We start from the raw sequence: 13,734 nt of genomic DNA, 5'->3' as shown, positions 1-13,734 counted from the left end.
TACCCTGGGCAAGACACTCAAAATGAAATTCTAGCCCAGATAGCTGTACAGCATTTGCCTCCTCTGCTGTCCTGATGGTTTTAGCTGGACATGACTGACTATCATACATATATACAAACGTAATATACAGTGCCAAAGCCTGCAGGATGACCACAGAACACACAATATCATGGACTGAGAGATGGCCCAGTGGTAATGCGCCCAACTAGGAAGCGAGTGTGCACCGGTTCAAGTCCGATATGTGGACCAGGATCTTTTTTCTTTACTCTTCCCCTCTTCCATCTACTAGTCCTTGAGAGATGGTCTGACTGCCAGTCTTTCAGATGAGACGACAAACTGCAGCAAGCGCAAGCACTTACCACACGTAAAGGAACTCACGACAGCAAGACATTTGTCCCTGTAGAATTAGTAAAATTCTATGGAATTTGTAGTAAAACAAATACACTTGCACACAGAAGAAAATTAGAAGGAAAAAAAGAAAGAAAAAAGAAAGTGACATTGCACTGTGGGCAGCAGCCTGAATTTCAAACAGACTAATCTGTTATGACAAAAAGTATTGCAATGCAATACAATATACCCTTGTACATGTATCATGTCCTTGTATCATCCAAGTCTGCCACGCACTGCAGACTACAGGAATCAACAACCCATGTGTGTGTGGTAACAGGTTGAGAACTCAGGCGTAAGTCTGCATAATTTGAAGTGTCAAAGTTCATTCTGTGTGTGTGTGTGTGTGTGTGTGTGTGTGTGTGTGTGTGTGTGTGTGTGTGTGTGTGTGTGTGTGTGTGTGTGTGTGTGTGTGTGTGTGTGTGTGTGTGTGTGTGTGTGTGTGTCACCCCCTACGATGCACATTAACCAGTCCCCTGAAGATGTCCACTGCAGACACCGTAGTCAGAATCCAGAAAGGAATCATGATGTAGTACAGGGACATGGAGGCAATGTATTCCAGCCTCAGACACAGCAGCAACTGCAACACAAACACATCAATTTCGTCAGAATTAAAAAGAAAAATATCCCCCCCCCCCCCGGCCTCCCCACACAACCCCCTCCCCCCAAATCATGTTCAAGAATCTGACAGGAATTAGACACCTACTGGGTGCCCCAGTGGACCACAGTGTAGTCAGTGTAACAAAGTGTTAAAATAGTAATTAACTGGAAAGTATCGATCTATCTATCTATCTATCTATCTATAGAGAGAGAGAAGACAAATGGTTTATTGACTTAAGCCTTGCTCATATCAGATAATCAGGGGAGAGGGGAAATCAAAAGCACCAAAACATTGTAAAATGTTCTGCCATGCGCACACACTGAGACGTTCACAAAATGGATGTGGACATGGACAAACTGCTTTTCCATTCACACATCCACTATTTTATCCACTATTTTACTGTACAGAACCTGTACACAATCCAACATTACATTTAGAAACAGATATAAACAGATATATATGATTTGAAATTAAATCTTTTGTTTATGAACCTTTTTCTTTACAGCATTAAATAAAGAGCTTTTTTGGGGGTGGGGGGTGGGGGTGGGGGGGGGGGGAAGTGGGGATGCTGGATATAGCAAAAGCACCAGCTAAAAAAACAACAACAGCAAACAAACATACAACAGCATCTGGCAAAAGAAAGTAAACTTAGATATTTGTGTTCAAGAAACATGGTTCTTACAATGGTGAAAACAGTAAAATCAGGGAACACAATTTCACTGACTGACAGAAAATATTGAAACTGGTAAGATTATATATATATATATATATATATATATATATATATATATATATATATATATATATATGTGTGTGTGTGTGTGTGTGTGTGTGTGTGTGTGTGTGTGTGTGTGTGTGTGTGTGTGTGTATGTATATCATATATATAATATACACACACATTCTAGGAACTCCACATTGGAGAGGATAGGGAAGCAGATAAAAGGGCCATCAACATAAATATATTTATGAAGCTGTACAGCTACAGTCTACACTGATAGGCCAGTTATATTATTCTAAAAAAAAAAAAAAAAAAAAAAAAATCCAAGAAAATGATGCCATAGCAAAGTGGCTGGGGATTAACAGAGTGCTAGACTTTTGATCTTAGGGTTTGATTCAGATATCAGTGCAGGAGTGCTTAATGGGGAGAGAATAATTTTTTCCCCAGTCTTCCAGATCAATATAATTATGTGCAGACCTGCAAGTGTCCCGTCCCCTTTATACACATAAGATCCTGCAATAAGTGAACTGACAGCATCTCGTGGTTATGGAAAAAATATTATCAGCACAACATGTGCAGTGTGACACACACACACACACACACACACACACAAAAAGAGTGATGAACGATACTCAAACTAAATTGGAAGAATAAGAAATCAGTACAACTGTACTAGCTTACTAGGCAAAGGTTGTCAGCATTTCCATTTTATTTATTACCAGCGGAATGAAGTGTTATTTCGGAGTGTGTTGAGGAAAAAGACCTGGGTGTAATATTTGATCAAAACTTGTCTTTTGATGCATTCAGTCAGCTATAAACAAACTTTTTTTTTTAATATAAAGCGAATAAGATATTGGGTATTATAAGGAGTATACCCAATAAGGAGAACTTTTACTTTTATGGATAAAGATATATTTACTAACCTCTATCAGACTATTGTACGACCAAGACTAGAAATAAAGCTGAACATGGAAATATAACTTGGTATCCCTGATTAAAAAGGCAATCTCAACTAACAAACCTGATATAACCAGAAGTTCAAATACTATTTTTTATACATAATTTTGTTGGACAAATGTTCGCAAATCATCCTTCAGCATCAGAGCTGTTAAAGGATGGAATGCAATATTAAATGTAACAAAATCACTAACACTGTAACCCACTTCAAAAATCTTCTGGATAACGACCCCAGATCAGTAGCTCTGAAATATGATTTTGACAATTAATTGACAGGCAAATTAGCATGCAAATGCAAACACCAAAACACATATTTCAAGAAGGGACGTGGAAAAGCCGTGAGGCTTATTATAGTCCCAACTTCTGTATCTGTATCTGTATCTTTGTCTGCCACAGATTATCTCTTGGTTCAACAATGCATACAAATTGTCGTTAAAATAGGTCCCTCCATTCAGAATTATAAAACAGGATATTATAATCTACTCTTACCTGAAACAATAATTTTAATGATACAGCTGCAATAAACCAGATTTTTCTTGGCACTGACAGGTCTGAATGGTTTCTTCGATCGTAGCCATTTTTACAGTGAATGATAGCGTTGACAGTTAGGTAAACTATCACGACCAGATCGAACACCCATAATGGTGTGAAGATCAGGAACCAGTTCCAGTTGATTTTGCCATCAAGCTTCAGCACCAAGAATATGAGGAAGTCTAAAGCTGTGAACCATGTAAACAGTGCTCTCTGTATCACTGCCATTTTGTATTCTCTGTTAATAGGAGTAATTTCCCTTGATAGCTTTTTTCGTGGAAAGATGAAGGACGAAGACTTTGCCGAAACACAAAGTTGTGAATGACATAAATATAACAGTTAAAAGAAAGATAATGTAAGTTTGTTATTATTGTGCCTGAAATCAAGACAACGGGATTCACATAAGGCTAATGTTCAATTTCTGTTTCAATGTGACAAAACTAGACAACATTCTTTATTTTCGACGATTATACGGATATTAAGCACTGGTGCGGTGCCTTGATATATAAATATAGTTATTTTATTAATTCATTTATTTTTTAATTTTAATATGTTTAAATATATATATGTCATTATTAATTCTTTTAACATCCAGTCCCCGCCATGTACAGGGTCTACACTTGGTGGTGTGTCCATCGAGATCGATGATGACCATCGTTGTCATCCAGATGGGGGATGGGGGATGGGGGGAGGGTGGTGGTGGGGTGGGGGGAAGGATGCTCATGAATCTATCTGTGAGTGCGCAGATGGCTGAATAGTCCAATCTGCGCACGAAATGTTCGCTGACAGTTGGGGCAGACAAAGACAGGCATATCATTGTCAGGGAGCTTGTTTGCCCGTGACTTTCTGGCCTGCCTCTTCTGAACAGCTGCAGCAGTCCTGTTGGCCTCGCACAACCTGGCGCCTTTGTGTACAGCAGCGCGCCATTTGTCACGGTCCACTGCAGATTCCTCCCAGGAGTCAGGGTTGATATCAAACGCTTTCAGAGAGACTTTCAGAGTATCTCTGAAGCGCTTCTTCTGACCTCCGTGTGATCTCTTCCCTTGTTGCAGCTCGCCATAGAAGAGCCTTTTGGGCAGCCGATGGTCTGGCATACGCGCCACGTGTCCAGCCCAGCGAAGCTGGGACTGCATCAGGATGGTGAAGATGCTGGGAAGGGTGGCTTTTGCGAGCACCTCTGTGTCTGGGGTCTTGTCTTGCCACTTGATGTTCAGTAGCTTCCTGAGGCATGTTGTGTGGAAGTGGTTCAGCTTCTTGGCATGTCGTTGGTACACTGTCCAAGTTTCGCAGGCGTACAGTAGTGTGGGGAGAACTACTGCTCTGTAGACCTTTAGCTTGGTCTCAAGACTAATGCCTCTTCTGTTCCAGACATTTGCATTGAGTCTACCAAAAGTTGCGCTTGCTCTTGCAATCCTGACGTTCACTTCATCGTCGATGGTCGCATTTCGTGACAGTGTGCTGCCAAGGTATGTGAACCGCTCCACCGCACTGAGTCTCTGACCGTTGACTGTGATGTTGGGCTCAACGTAGGGTTTCCCTGGGGCTGGCTGATGGAGAACTTCAGTTTTCCTCGTGCTGATGGTAAGGCCGAAGTTCCTGCTGGCAGTGGCAAACTTGTCGACGCTGAGTTGCATGTCAGCTTCAGATCCAGCGTTGAGGGCACAATCATCAGCAAACAAAAAGTCTCTGATGATGTCTGTCATGACCTTCGTTTTTGCTTGAAGCCTTCTGAGGTTAAACAGCTTGCCATCTGTTCGGTACTTTAGGCCGATTCCAACATCGCCATCTCTGAAGGCATCAGTAAGCATTGCAGAGAACATGAGGCTGAACAGCGTTGGAGCCAGGACGCAGCCTTGCTTGACACCATTTGTGACAGCAAAAGGAGCAGATGTTTCACCATTGTCCTGGACTCGAGCCTGCATGCCTTCATGGAATTGGCTGACCAAGGAAATAAATTTCCGAGGGCATCCGTACTTGGCCATGATCTTCCACAGTCCCTCTCTACTCACGGTGTCGAAGGCCTTAGTGAGGTCGACATAGGTGGAGAACAGATCAGCATTTTGCTCCTGACATTTCTCTTGCAGCTGCCTTGCAGCAAACACCATGTCAGTGGTTCCGCGCTCTTTCCGGAATCCACATTGGCTCTCAGGCAAATGACCTTGGTCAAGGTGTGCTGTGAGGCGGTTAAGTAGGATCCTGGCAAGTATCTTGCCTGCGATGGAGAGCAAGGAAATGCCCCGATGGTTATCACAGGCTTGCCGGTTCCCCTTTCGCTTGTACAAGTGAATGATACATGCATCTTTGAAATCCTGGGGGATCGTCTCTTCTTTCCACATGAGTGAGTACAGCTGATGAAGCTTCTCAGTCAGCACAGTGCCTCCATCCTTGTAGACCTCTGCTGGTATGGAGTCTGAGCCAGGTGCTTTGCCACTGGATAGCAGACGGATTGCTTTCTGGGTCTCAAGAAGTGTTGGCGGATCGTCCAGTGCTTCGTTGATGGGGACTTGTGGGAGACGGTCTATGGCTTCATCATTTATGGAGGAAGGGCGATTTAAGACACTGTTGAAGTGCTCAGCCCATCGTTCGAGAATGTTCTCCTTCTCGGTGATCAAGGTATTCCCATCTGCACTGAGGAGGGGGGATGATCCTGAGGATGTGGGGCCGTAGACTTCTTTTAAGGCATCATAGAACCTCTTCATATCGTGCCTGTCAGCATATCCCTGGATCTCATCAGCTTTGTCACTCAGCCACTTATCCTGCATCTGGCGTAACTTTTGCTGAACAGTCCTGCGGATGGCATCATACGCATCCTTTTTTGATGTGGACTTTGGGTTGCTCAGGTGGGCTTGATGCAGACGGCGTTTCTCATCCAGAAGCTGCTTGATTTCATCACAGTTTTCATCAAACCAGTCTTTGTGCTTTCTGGTCATGGGTCCCAGGGTCTCTGAAGCTGTACTATAGATCAGCTCACGCAGGGTCCTCCAGTCAGACTCCACATTCTGGTTGTCCAGAGAGGCGGATTCCAGACGATCTTCCAGCAGCTCCACAAAGGACTGTTTGATGGTGATGCTTTTCAGCTTAGCGATGTTGAGCCGTTTTGGAGCCTTCTGGCCTTGGGGGCGTCTCTTGGGTTGGATTCGAATATTCAACTTCGAGACTACAAGACGATGGTCTGTCCAACACTCGGCGCCGCACATGGTCTTTGTTACACGTACATCTTGCCTATCCCTTTTCCTGACGATGACATAATCGATGAGATGCCAATGCTTTGAGCGAGGGTGCATCCATGACGTCCTGTTACGGGTGGGGAGGCAGAAAACTGTGTTGGTTATCAGCAGTTCGTGCTCTGCACAGGTCTGAAGCAAAAGCAATCCATTTGGGTTGCAGTGGCCCACACCGTGTTTTCCAATCACTCCATCCCAGGAGATGTAGTCAGAGCCAACTCTAGCATTGAAGTCCCCAAGAATGATGAGCTTGTCTGCTTTAGGGATGGCAGCAATGACAGAGTGAAGGTCCTCGTAGAACTTCGCCTTCACTTCATCCGGGTTGGTCATGGTTGGGGCGTAGGCACTGACAATGGTGAGGTGCTTCTGGCCAGATGCCAGTGGGAGTTTCATGGTCATAAGCCTATCGTTGACTCCCTTTGGGATTCCAGCTAGCTTGCTGACAAGTGCTGTTTTTACTGCAAAACCAACGCCAGCCTCACGTCGCTCTTCGCTTCCTCGTCCACTCCAGAAGAAGGTGTAACCAGATCCCCGTTCACAGAGCTCGCCTTCGCCTGCAAGCCGAGTCTCACTCAAGGCTGCGATGTCGATGTTGTATCTGGCGAGTTCGGATGCAACTAGTGCTGTTCTCCTTTGGGGTCTGTCCGCGTTATCTCTGTCCAGGAGAGTCCTTATGTTCCAAGCACCAATGGTGAGAGGAACGATCCTTGTTTTTTTCTTTTCTTTCTCTTTGTTTCGACCGCTGATGTAGGGTCCCCGCCAGCCGCGATATGCTGGCCAGGGTGATATGGAGCAGGCAATTTTTAGGGCACCTTTTCTAGCCCCTTCCTCATGCCAGGGAGGTGAGCAGTGCATTCCTAAAGAGGGCTGCTCAGACGCTCAGACGGCTGCCGAGCTCCATCGCTGCTCCTGTCGACGAAGAACGACCCTATGGCCTGAGCCGCCTGCGTGCAGGTCTGCGGCTGCGACTGCCAGTGTACCCACACCTGTCGTTTCGTCGCTCGCCTGTCGCCACAGGACTTGGGGGTGATGAAATGAAGGATGAAAGGTCATTTTGGATGACTGATGACTTGCGCGATGAGTTTGTTTAAAGTGAAGAGGAGTTGCGCAACGTCAACCTCACTCTCTCGTCCGGGTCCACCAATTTCCAGTGGCAAGACTAAGTCGAGACGACTGGAGGATGAGCACGGATGCAGTGGATGACCAAGATATCCTTTCGGTGTCTCATCTTGCTCTCTGCACTCCACAGTGCGTTGCTGTAATCGCCTTCCTCTCCGTTGAACCGATAGGTTTCTTCCGCAGATTCTGCCGGATCCAGACTTCGCATACATGGGTAGACACACCCCGGAGGCCAACTGCGTGTGGCATGCACACAGCACAGTGGAGCTAGATGGCCGTCGGTGGCTCTCCCGAGCCGACGCCCTTTTATGGATCTCCATAAGGGTGTCTAGCCACCCGCCTCACCAGTCCCAGAAGGGAGCGGTGGAAGTGCCGGTTTAGTCGTCGGCAACCCGACCCTGAACAGGTTGTACTGGATTACAGGTTACCAGTAGCAGATCTAATGACCTGACCTGACGCTCTATACAATGCTAAAGTCATATGCATGGTGATGATAAGAGCGGGAAAGAAGACTGAACAATTAACACACACACACACACACACACACACACACACACACACACACACACACAAGCATGGTGTTAATAAAATACATACGAAAAGAACACACACACCTCCAACATACACATGAATATAATTTATAGTGTCTATGTCAGTCCGTCGATGCTGCTGCAAATACTGATGAATATGCTAATACTAACACAAAGTAAAAAGAGAATAATAAAATATACTGAATAAGAATTGATGTATAGGAGTGAGAGACACACGCAGACGGGGTTGGGGGGCGGGGGTTCAGTCTCAGTCAACCGTACACGAGTGACAAACAGTGTCAATAAGCTGAGCAGCTCACTAACGCATTATGCTTAGCCCCCGTTGGGAAAGGTATAACGTTTTTCATCTAAGGTGGTTGGGCAATGGTATTGTTTGTTTCTGGGAGTGAGCTCCATAGGTTGCGCCTGAGTAAACTACCAGACTGGATTTGAACAGATAAATTCTTGGGACTGGGGTGTACTTTCAGGCGGGGTTCCTTGATGAACTGCCAGTGACTAATTTACAGAAAATTTATTCAGTTAATGTTGGTGATGCATTTAATTTTCCGGTCACAATCTTGTGCATTGTTGTTCCTTTGCTATACTATAATCTACGGATTTGTGGGAGAGTATTCGCCGCCGGTTTGACTGGAAAATCGAACCGTGTGAGCGTCTAGTCTTTCAGATGAGACGATAAACTGAGGTCCCGTGTGGAGCACGCACTTGGTACACTGAAAAAGAACCCATGCCACGAGAGTGTTGTCCTCTGGCAAGATTATAAAATTTTTTTTTAAAAATCCACACTGATAGGTACACAAATTTATAAGCATGCACTCAAGGTCTGACAAACGCGTTGGGTTATGCTACTGTCAGGCATCTGCATAGCAGACGTGGTGTAGCGTATATGGATTTGTCCGAACTGAACGCAGTGACGCCTCCTTGAGAAACTGAAACTGTGTGCATTATGGCAGGTCTACTGAAACCCCAAAACTGTCCAACTGCAAGAAACTTAACCGTTTAAAGACGGAGTGTACACTGCGCATTGTGGCAGGTTCACTGGTACGGAAAAATGCGGACTCCCTGTCGGAACAAGAGATTCTGACCCTGCAGACAGTCCTCAAGAAACTGGAAGATGATCACACTGAGCATGGATTTCAGGTGCAGGATCTTTCCCTCCATCCTTCTCTCTCTCTCTCTCTCTCTCTCTCTCTCTCTCTCTCTCTCTCTCTCTCTCTCTCTCTCTCTCTCTCTCTCTCCCCCTCTATTTGTCGAAATGTAGTTTCTGCAATTAAATGTAGCCTATCCATTTTGGGGGTCCAGATTACTGCAATGGATGATAGCAGAATACCCCGTAAAGCTTTTGATATGATATTAGTCCTAGAATCTGGAGCAGAGACTGTAAGTAAATTCGATAACAAAGATGTTTGTTCGAGTGGGTTTGGGTTTGTCTCGTTAAACCAAGGTGCTGGCAGCATTCAGGCGTTAATTACTCTCTCTCTCTCTCTCTCTCTCTTAAACGAACGGATGACAGAAATGGTCTCATCAGATGCAAAATAGTGAAATATGTATTTTTCATAGGAATTTTTGCAATGTCCCAAACGTGAAATCATACTTGTTGCAGTAAATTTGAACAGACATTAATATCTATAACGACAATATTCAGATGAAGTATTTCAGATTTAGGAGTTTGTTATTATAGACCAAGAATGTGTAATGATAATGATATGATTTTTCCATTATGCAAAAAACTCACGAGAGAAAAAAAACCCACTTTCTTTTTCGTTGTCCCGTATTTCAGGGGCAGCTGAGACGATTTCACAGAGGCTGAATGTAATGGAGAAACTCCTTTGTATCAATTAAGCCTGGTTGTGTCTTTAATCTCCTCTGAAATTGTCGAAATCTTTCATTGATTTTAGGCCCTAGTTGAAGCTTTCAAAATCTGAACGTAGTGACGTCTTGAGAAACTGAAACTAAAACTCTCCGAAAACGGAGTTTGGCTGTCTACATGGCGGGGGTAAAAACGGTCAAACGCATAAAAGCCCACTCGTGTACATACGAGTGACCGTGGGAGCTGCAGTTCACGAACGAAGAAGAAGAAAATATATTATCCTGGCTGCCTGCATGTCGGGGTAAATAAGGAAGACTGGTCATACCAGTTGTTTCTTTAATTAACCTCTGAAATCGTTCGAAATCTTTCATTGATTTTAGGCGCTAGATGCAGCTTTCAAAACCCGAGAAATCACTACGTCACGAGAATACTGACTGATCTGCAGGCTTTGGCCGCGTACCACGCGGAGCCGTCTCAGTGCCGCATGAAGGACGGACGTCTCATCGCCTGCTGTACTCACGGGATGCCCACTTTCTCTCACTGGCACCGGGCCTACGTGGTTCAGTTTGAACAGGCCTTGGTGGAGAAAGGGCTGGCCAACATTGGCGTGCCCTACTGGGACTGGACGCAGCCCATCACCGAACTGCCTGAGCTCGTGCGGGTGAGTTGCCATTTGGTATATTGATGTATGATGGCTATCCGTTATCCATGATAATTACTATATATGATGACTAGCAGTGTCTGACAATGACCATCAGAACAGCAGAGGAGGCAACTGCTGTCCCGGCTTATCTGGGCTGTAGATGAATTCACACTGCAGTGCAGAAACCATTGATCATACAGAAGAGTGACGTCCCCCCAGCCCCCGCCCTCCAGGCCCCCGCCGACCGAACATCCCCAGCCGTTTCATTGGAAAGCTGAGACATGCTCATAAAAAAAAAATGTTGTTGTTAATTCTTGTGTTCATTTTTCTCGAATGATATCTTACTTGCTGATAGAGAACGAACATGGCAAAGTAATATTGATGAACTTTTCAAAGAAAAAACGAACAATTTTGCGTGGTTTGAAAATGTTCCCTATTAAACAAACCTCTTTGCCAGTCCAGTCTCCGCTGTGATGTTGACCTTAGTGTGTTATGCAGTCTGTGTTGTGATTTCAGCACTAGAGATACACGCAGTCTGTGTTGTGATTTCAGCACTATAGATACATGCAGTCTGTGTTGTGATTTCAGCACTAGAGATACACGCAGTCTGTGTTGTGATTTCATCACCAGAGATACACGCAGTCTGTGTTGTGATTTCAGTACCAGAGATACACGCAGTCTGTGTTGTGATTTCATCACCAGAGATACACGCAGTCTGTGTTATGATTTCAGTACCAGAGATACACGCAGTCTGTGTTATGATTTCATCACCAGAGATACACGCAGTCTGTGTTGTGATTTCAGCACCAGAGATACACACAGTCTGTGTTATGATTTCATCACCAGAGATACACACAGTCTGTGTTGTGATTTCATCACCAGAGATACACGCAGTCTGTGTTATGATTTCAGCACCAGAGATACACGCAGTCTGTGTTATGATTTCAGCACCAGATCTACCGGGACCCCACCGGGGGTGTTGGTCAGAAGAACTCCTGGTTCAGCGCCGACATTGAGCATGGCGACGTTCACACGCACACAGCACGTGCAGTGGACGACCGTCTGTATGAGCACGTGGCCCCGGGCGGCAAGACCCATCTCTTCAGCATGATGCTGGACGCTTTGGAGCAGGAAGAGTACTGTCACTTTGAGGTCAATGTGCGTGGGGTCTGTCTGTCTCTCCGTCTGTCTGTCAGTCTCGCTGAACACCACATCACACCAAACCACATCAAGCCACGAACACGACATCATTCTTGACAACATCACGCCATAGCAGAGTGTTTTTTTTACCCCATCCAACAGGAAAAGAAACAAATGAGTGTATTCAGAGCACATATACTTCATAGAGTGTGTCTTTTGGAAGACTTTTCATTTAAAATGGTATTACTCCAGTTTACTTGACACATTTAACTGGTTTTTGACAACACACACACACACACATTTATTGCTATTTACGCTTGTATTATTTCTGTTGTTGTTGTTGTTGTTCTCGGTAGAATTTTTGTGTATTTCTTGTAATTGTTTATTTCCATATATCTTTTCCAGACCCCCACTTCCCCCATTTCTTCCTTTTTAAAAAAAAAAAAAAAATTCTTTTCTTTTTTTATGAGGGCAGGATGTAAAAAAGCTGTATAAGCTTATTCTTTTACCCTCAATAAAGATCATTTTGACTTGACTTGACTTGACACACACCACACACACACACACACACACACACACACACACACACACACACACACACCAGTATTGAGAAGATGATGAAAGTGAGAAGACAAAGAAAAGAAGAATCTGAGCGCGCTGGTTCGAATCACGGCTCAGCCGCCAGTATTTTCTCCCCCTCCACTAGACGTTGAGTGGCGGTCTGGGGTTTTGCATTTTTTCCTGCGGGCAGTTTTTTTTTTTTTTGTTTTTCCTATCGCAGTGGATATTTCTGCAGAAATTTGCCAGGAAGAACCCTTTTGTTGCCGTGGATTCTTTTACGTGCGCTAAGTGCATGCTGCACACGGAACCTCGGTTTATCGTCTCATCCGAATGACTAGCGTCCAGACCACCACTCAACGTCTAGTGGAGGGGGAGAAAATATCGGCGGCTGAGCCGTGATTCGAACCAGCGCGCTCAGATTCTCTCGCTTCCTAGGCGAACGGGTTAATTCTAGGCCATCACGCTAATACTCCACTTAAGGGTCTTGATCATTGCACAACGTTCTCCTTATTGTCTTCTGTCCTCTATGTTGACGTGGACACTGCTAACTAATCCCTGCTATTCATCCCGATTTCTCTCAGCGTTCGGTGGGTTATGGAAACAAGAATATACCCAGCATGCACACCCCCGAAAACGGAGTATGGCTGCCTACATGGCGGGGTAAATAAAAAAAACAAACAAACGGTCATACACGTAAAATGTTACATGTCTGTCTGAGTGTGTATATGTGTGCGTCTGAAATCTGATTGAATGACACAGGAAACGAATGATGAGCACCCAGTGCCGGGCAGCCGTCAGTCGGCTCTACCCAGGTAGGCAGCCTGTGGTGCAAATGTCCCCGTGTATGTAAAGCGCTTAGAGCTTGGTCTCTGACCGAGGATAGGCGCTATAGAAGTATACACATCAATCAATCAATCAAAATGAACTTCTCCTTCGTTAAACCTGAGAGGTTAAGCAAAACCTCTTTGTTTCTTTGCCTCAGCTGTCCCTTCCTCTCTCTTTTTTTTCTGATTCTTTTCCTTTACAATCACTGATTAACTTCTGATGGAAACTGTACGTAATGAAACACATTGTATTGTATTGAATTGTATTGTATTGTATTGGAGTGAGAATCTGAGCACACTGGTCCCACAGTCGCCAGTATTTTCTCCCCCTCCAACAGAACTTGAGTGGTGGTCTGGACGCTAATATCATTCGGATGAGGCGATAAACCGAGGTACTATGTGCAGCACACATTTCGTGCATGTAAAAGAACCCACGGCAACAAAAAGGTTGTCCCTGGCAAAATTCTATAGAGAAATCCACTTTGTTAGGAAAGCAAACAAAATTGCAGGCAGAAAAAAGTACCCCCTACCCAAAAAATGGGTGGCGCTCTCAGTGTAGCGAGCGATGCGCTGTCCCTGGAGAGAGCAGCCCAAATTTTACACAATGAAATCTGTTGTGACAAAAAGAGTAATATAATTGTATTGCATTACACTGCACTGTATTGTATTA

General features: G+C 44.7%; 2 protein-coding genes across 2 annotated transcripts; one reads left to right on the top strand and one right to left on the bottom strand.

Annotated features, from left to right (window-relative positions):
* Window positions 1–715: 715 nt before the first annotated feature.
* LOC143291222 (transmembrane protein 60-like) lies at window positions 716–3,424 on the bottom strand. The gene is made up of 2 exons (XM_076600990.1): window positions 3,154–3,424; window positions 716–967 (listed from the first exon to the last, which is right to left on the bottom strand). Exons 1-2 carry the CDS (start codon window positions 3,421–3,423, stop codon window positions 833–835), a joined length of 405 nt encoding a protein of 134 aa, XP_076457105.1. The 5' UTR covers window position 3,424; the 3' UTR covers window positions 716–832.
* Window positions 3,425–3,482: 58 nt separating this feature from the next.
* LOC143290914 (hemocyanin type 2 unit a-like) lies at window positions 3,483–11,887 on the top strand. Its single transcript, XM_076600474.1, has 4 exons — window positions 3,483–3,550; window positions 9,040–9,226; window positions 10,342–10,557; window positions 11,488–11,887. Coding segments are annotated over exons 1-4 (714 nt in total). The 5' UTR covers window positions 3,483–3,548; the 3' UTR covers window positions 11,797–11,887.
* The last annotated feature ends 1,847 nt before the right edge of the window (window positions 11,888–13,734 follow it).

This window comes from Babylonia areolata, chromosome 16 (assembly GCF_041734735.1).
Source record: "Babylonia areolata isolate BAREFJ2019XMU chromosome 16, ASM4173473v1, whole genome shotgun sequence".
NCBI lineage: Eukaryota > Metazoa > Mollusca > Gastropoda > Neogastropoda > Buccinidae > Babylonia > Babylonia areolata.
The sequence above is the reverse complement of the archived record's forward strand: the minus strand, read 5'-3'. Positions and strand labels throughout refer to the sequence as shown.

Coding starts and splice junctions, on each gene's coding strand:
- LOC143291222 (XM_076600990.1), bottom strand. CDS start 3,423: ATGGCAGTGATACAGAGAGCACTGTTTACATGGTTCACAGCTTTAGAC. Junction 968..3,153: donor CATTAAAATTATTGTTTCAG/GTAAGAGTAGAT, acceptor TTTGTGTTGCAG/TTGCTGCTGTGTCTGAGGCT.
- LOC143290914 (XM_076600474.1), top strand. Junction 9,227..10,341: donor ACACTGAGCATGGATTTCAG/GTGCAGGATCTT, acceptor ACTGATCTGCAG/GCTTTGGCCGCGTACCACGC. Junction 10,558..11,487: donor AACTGCCTGAGCTCGTGCGG/GTGAGTTGCCAT, acceptor TTATGATTTCAG/CACCAGATCTACCGGGACCC.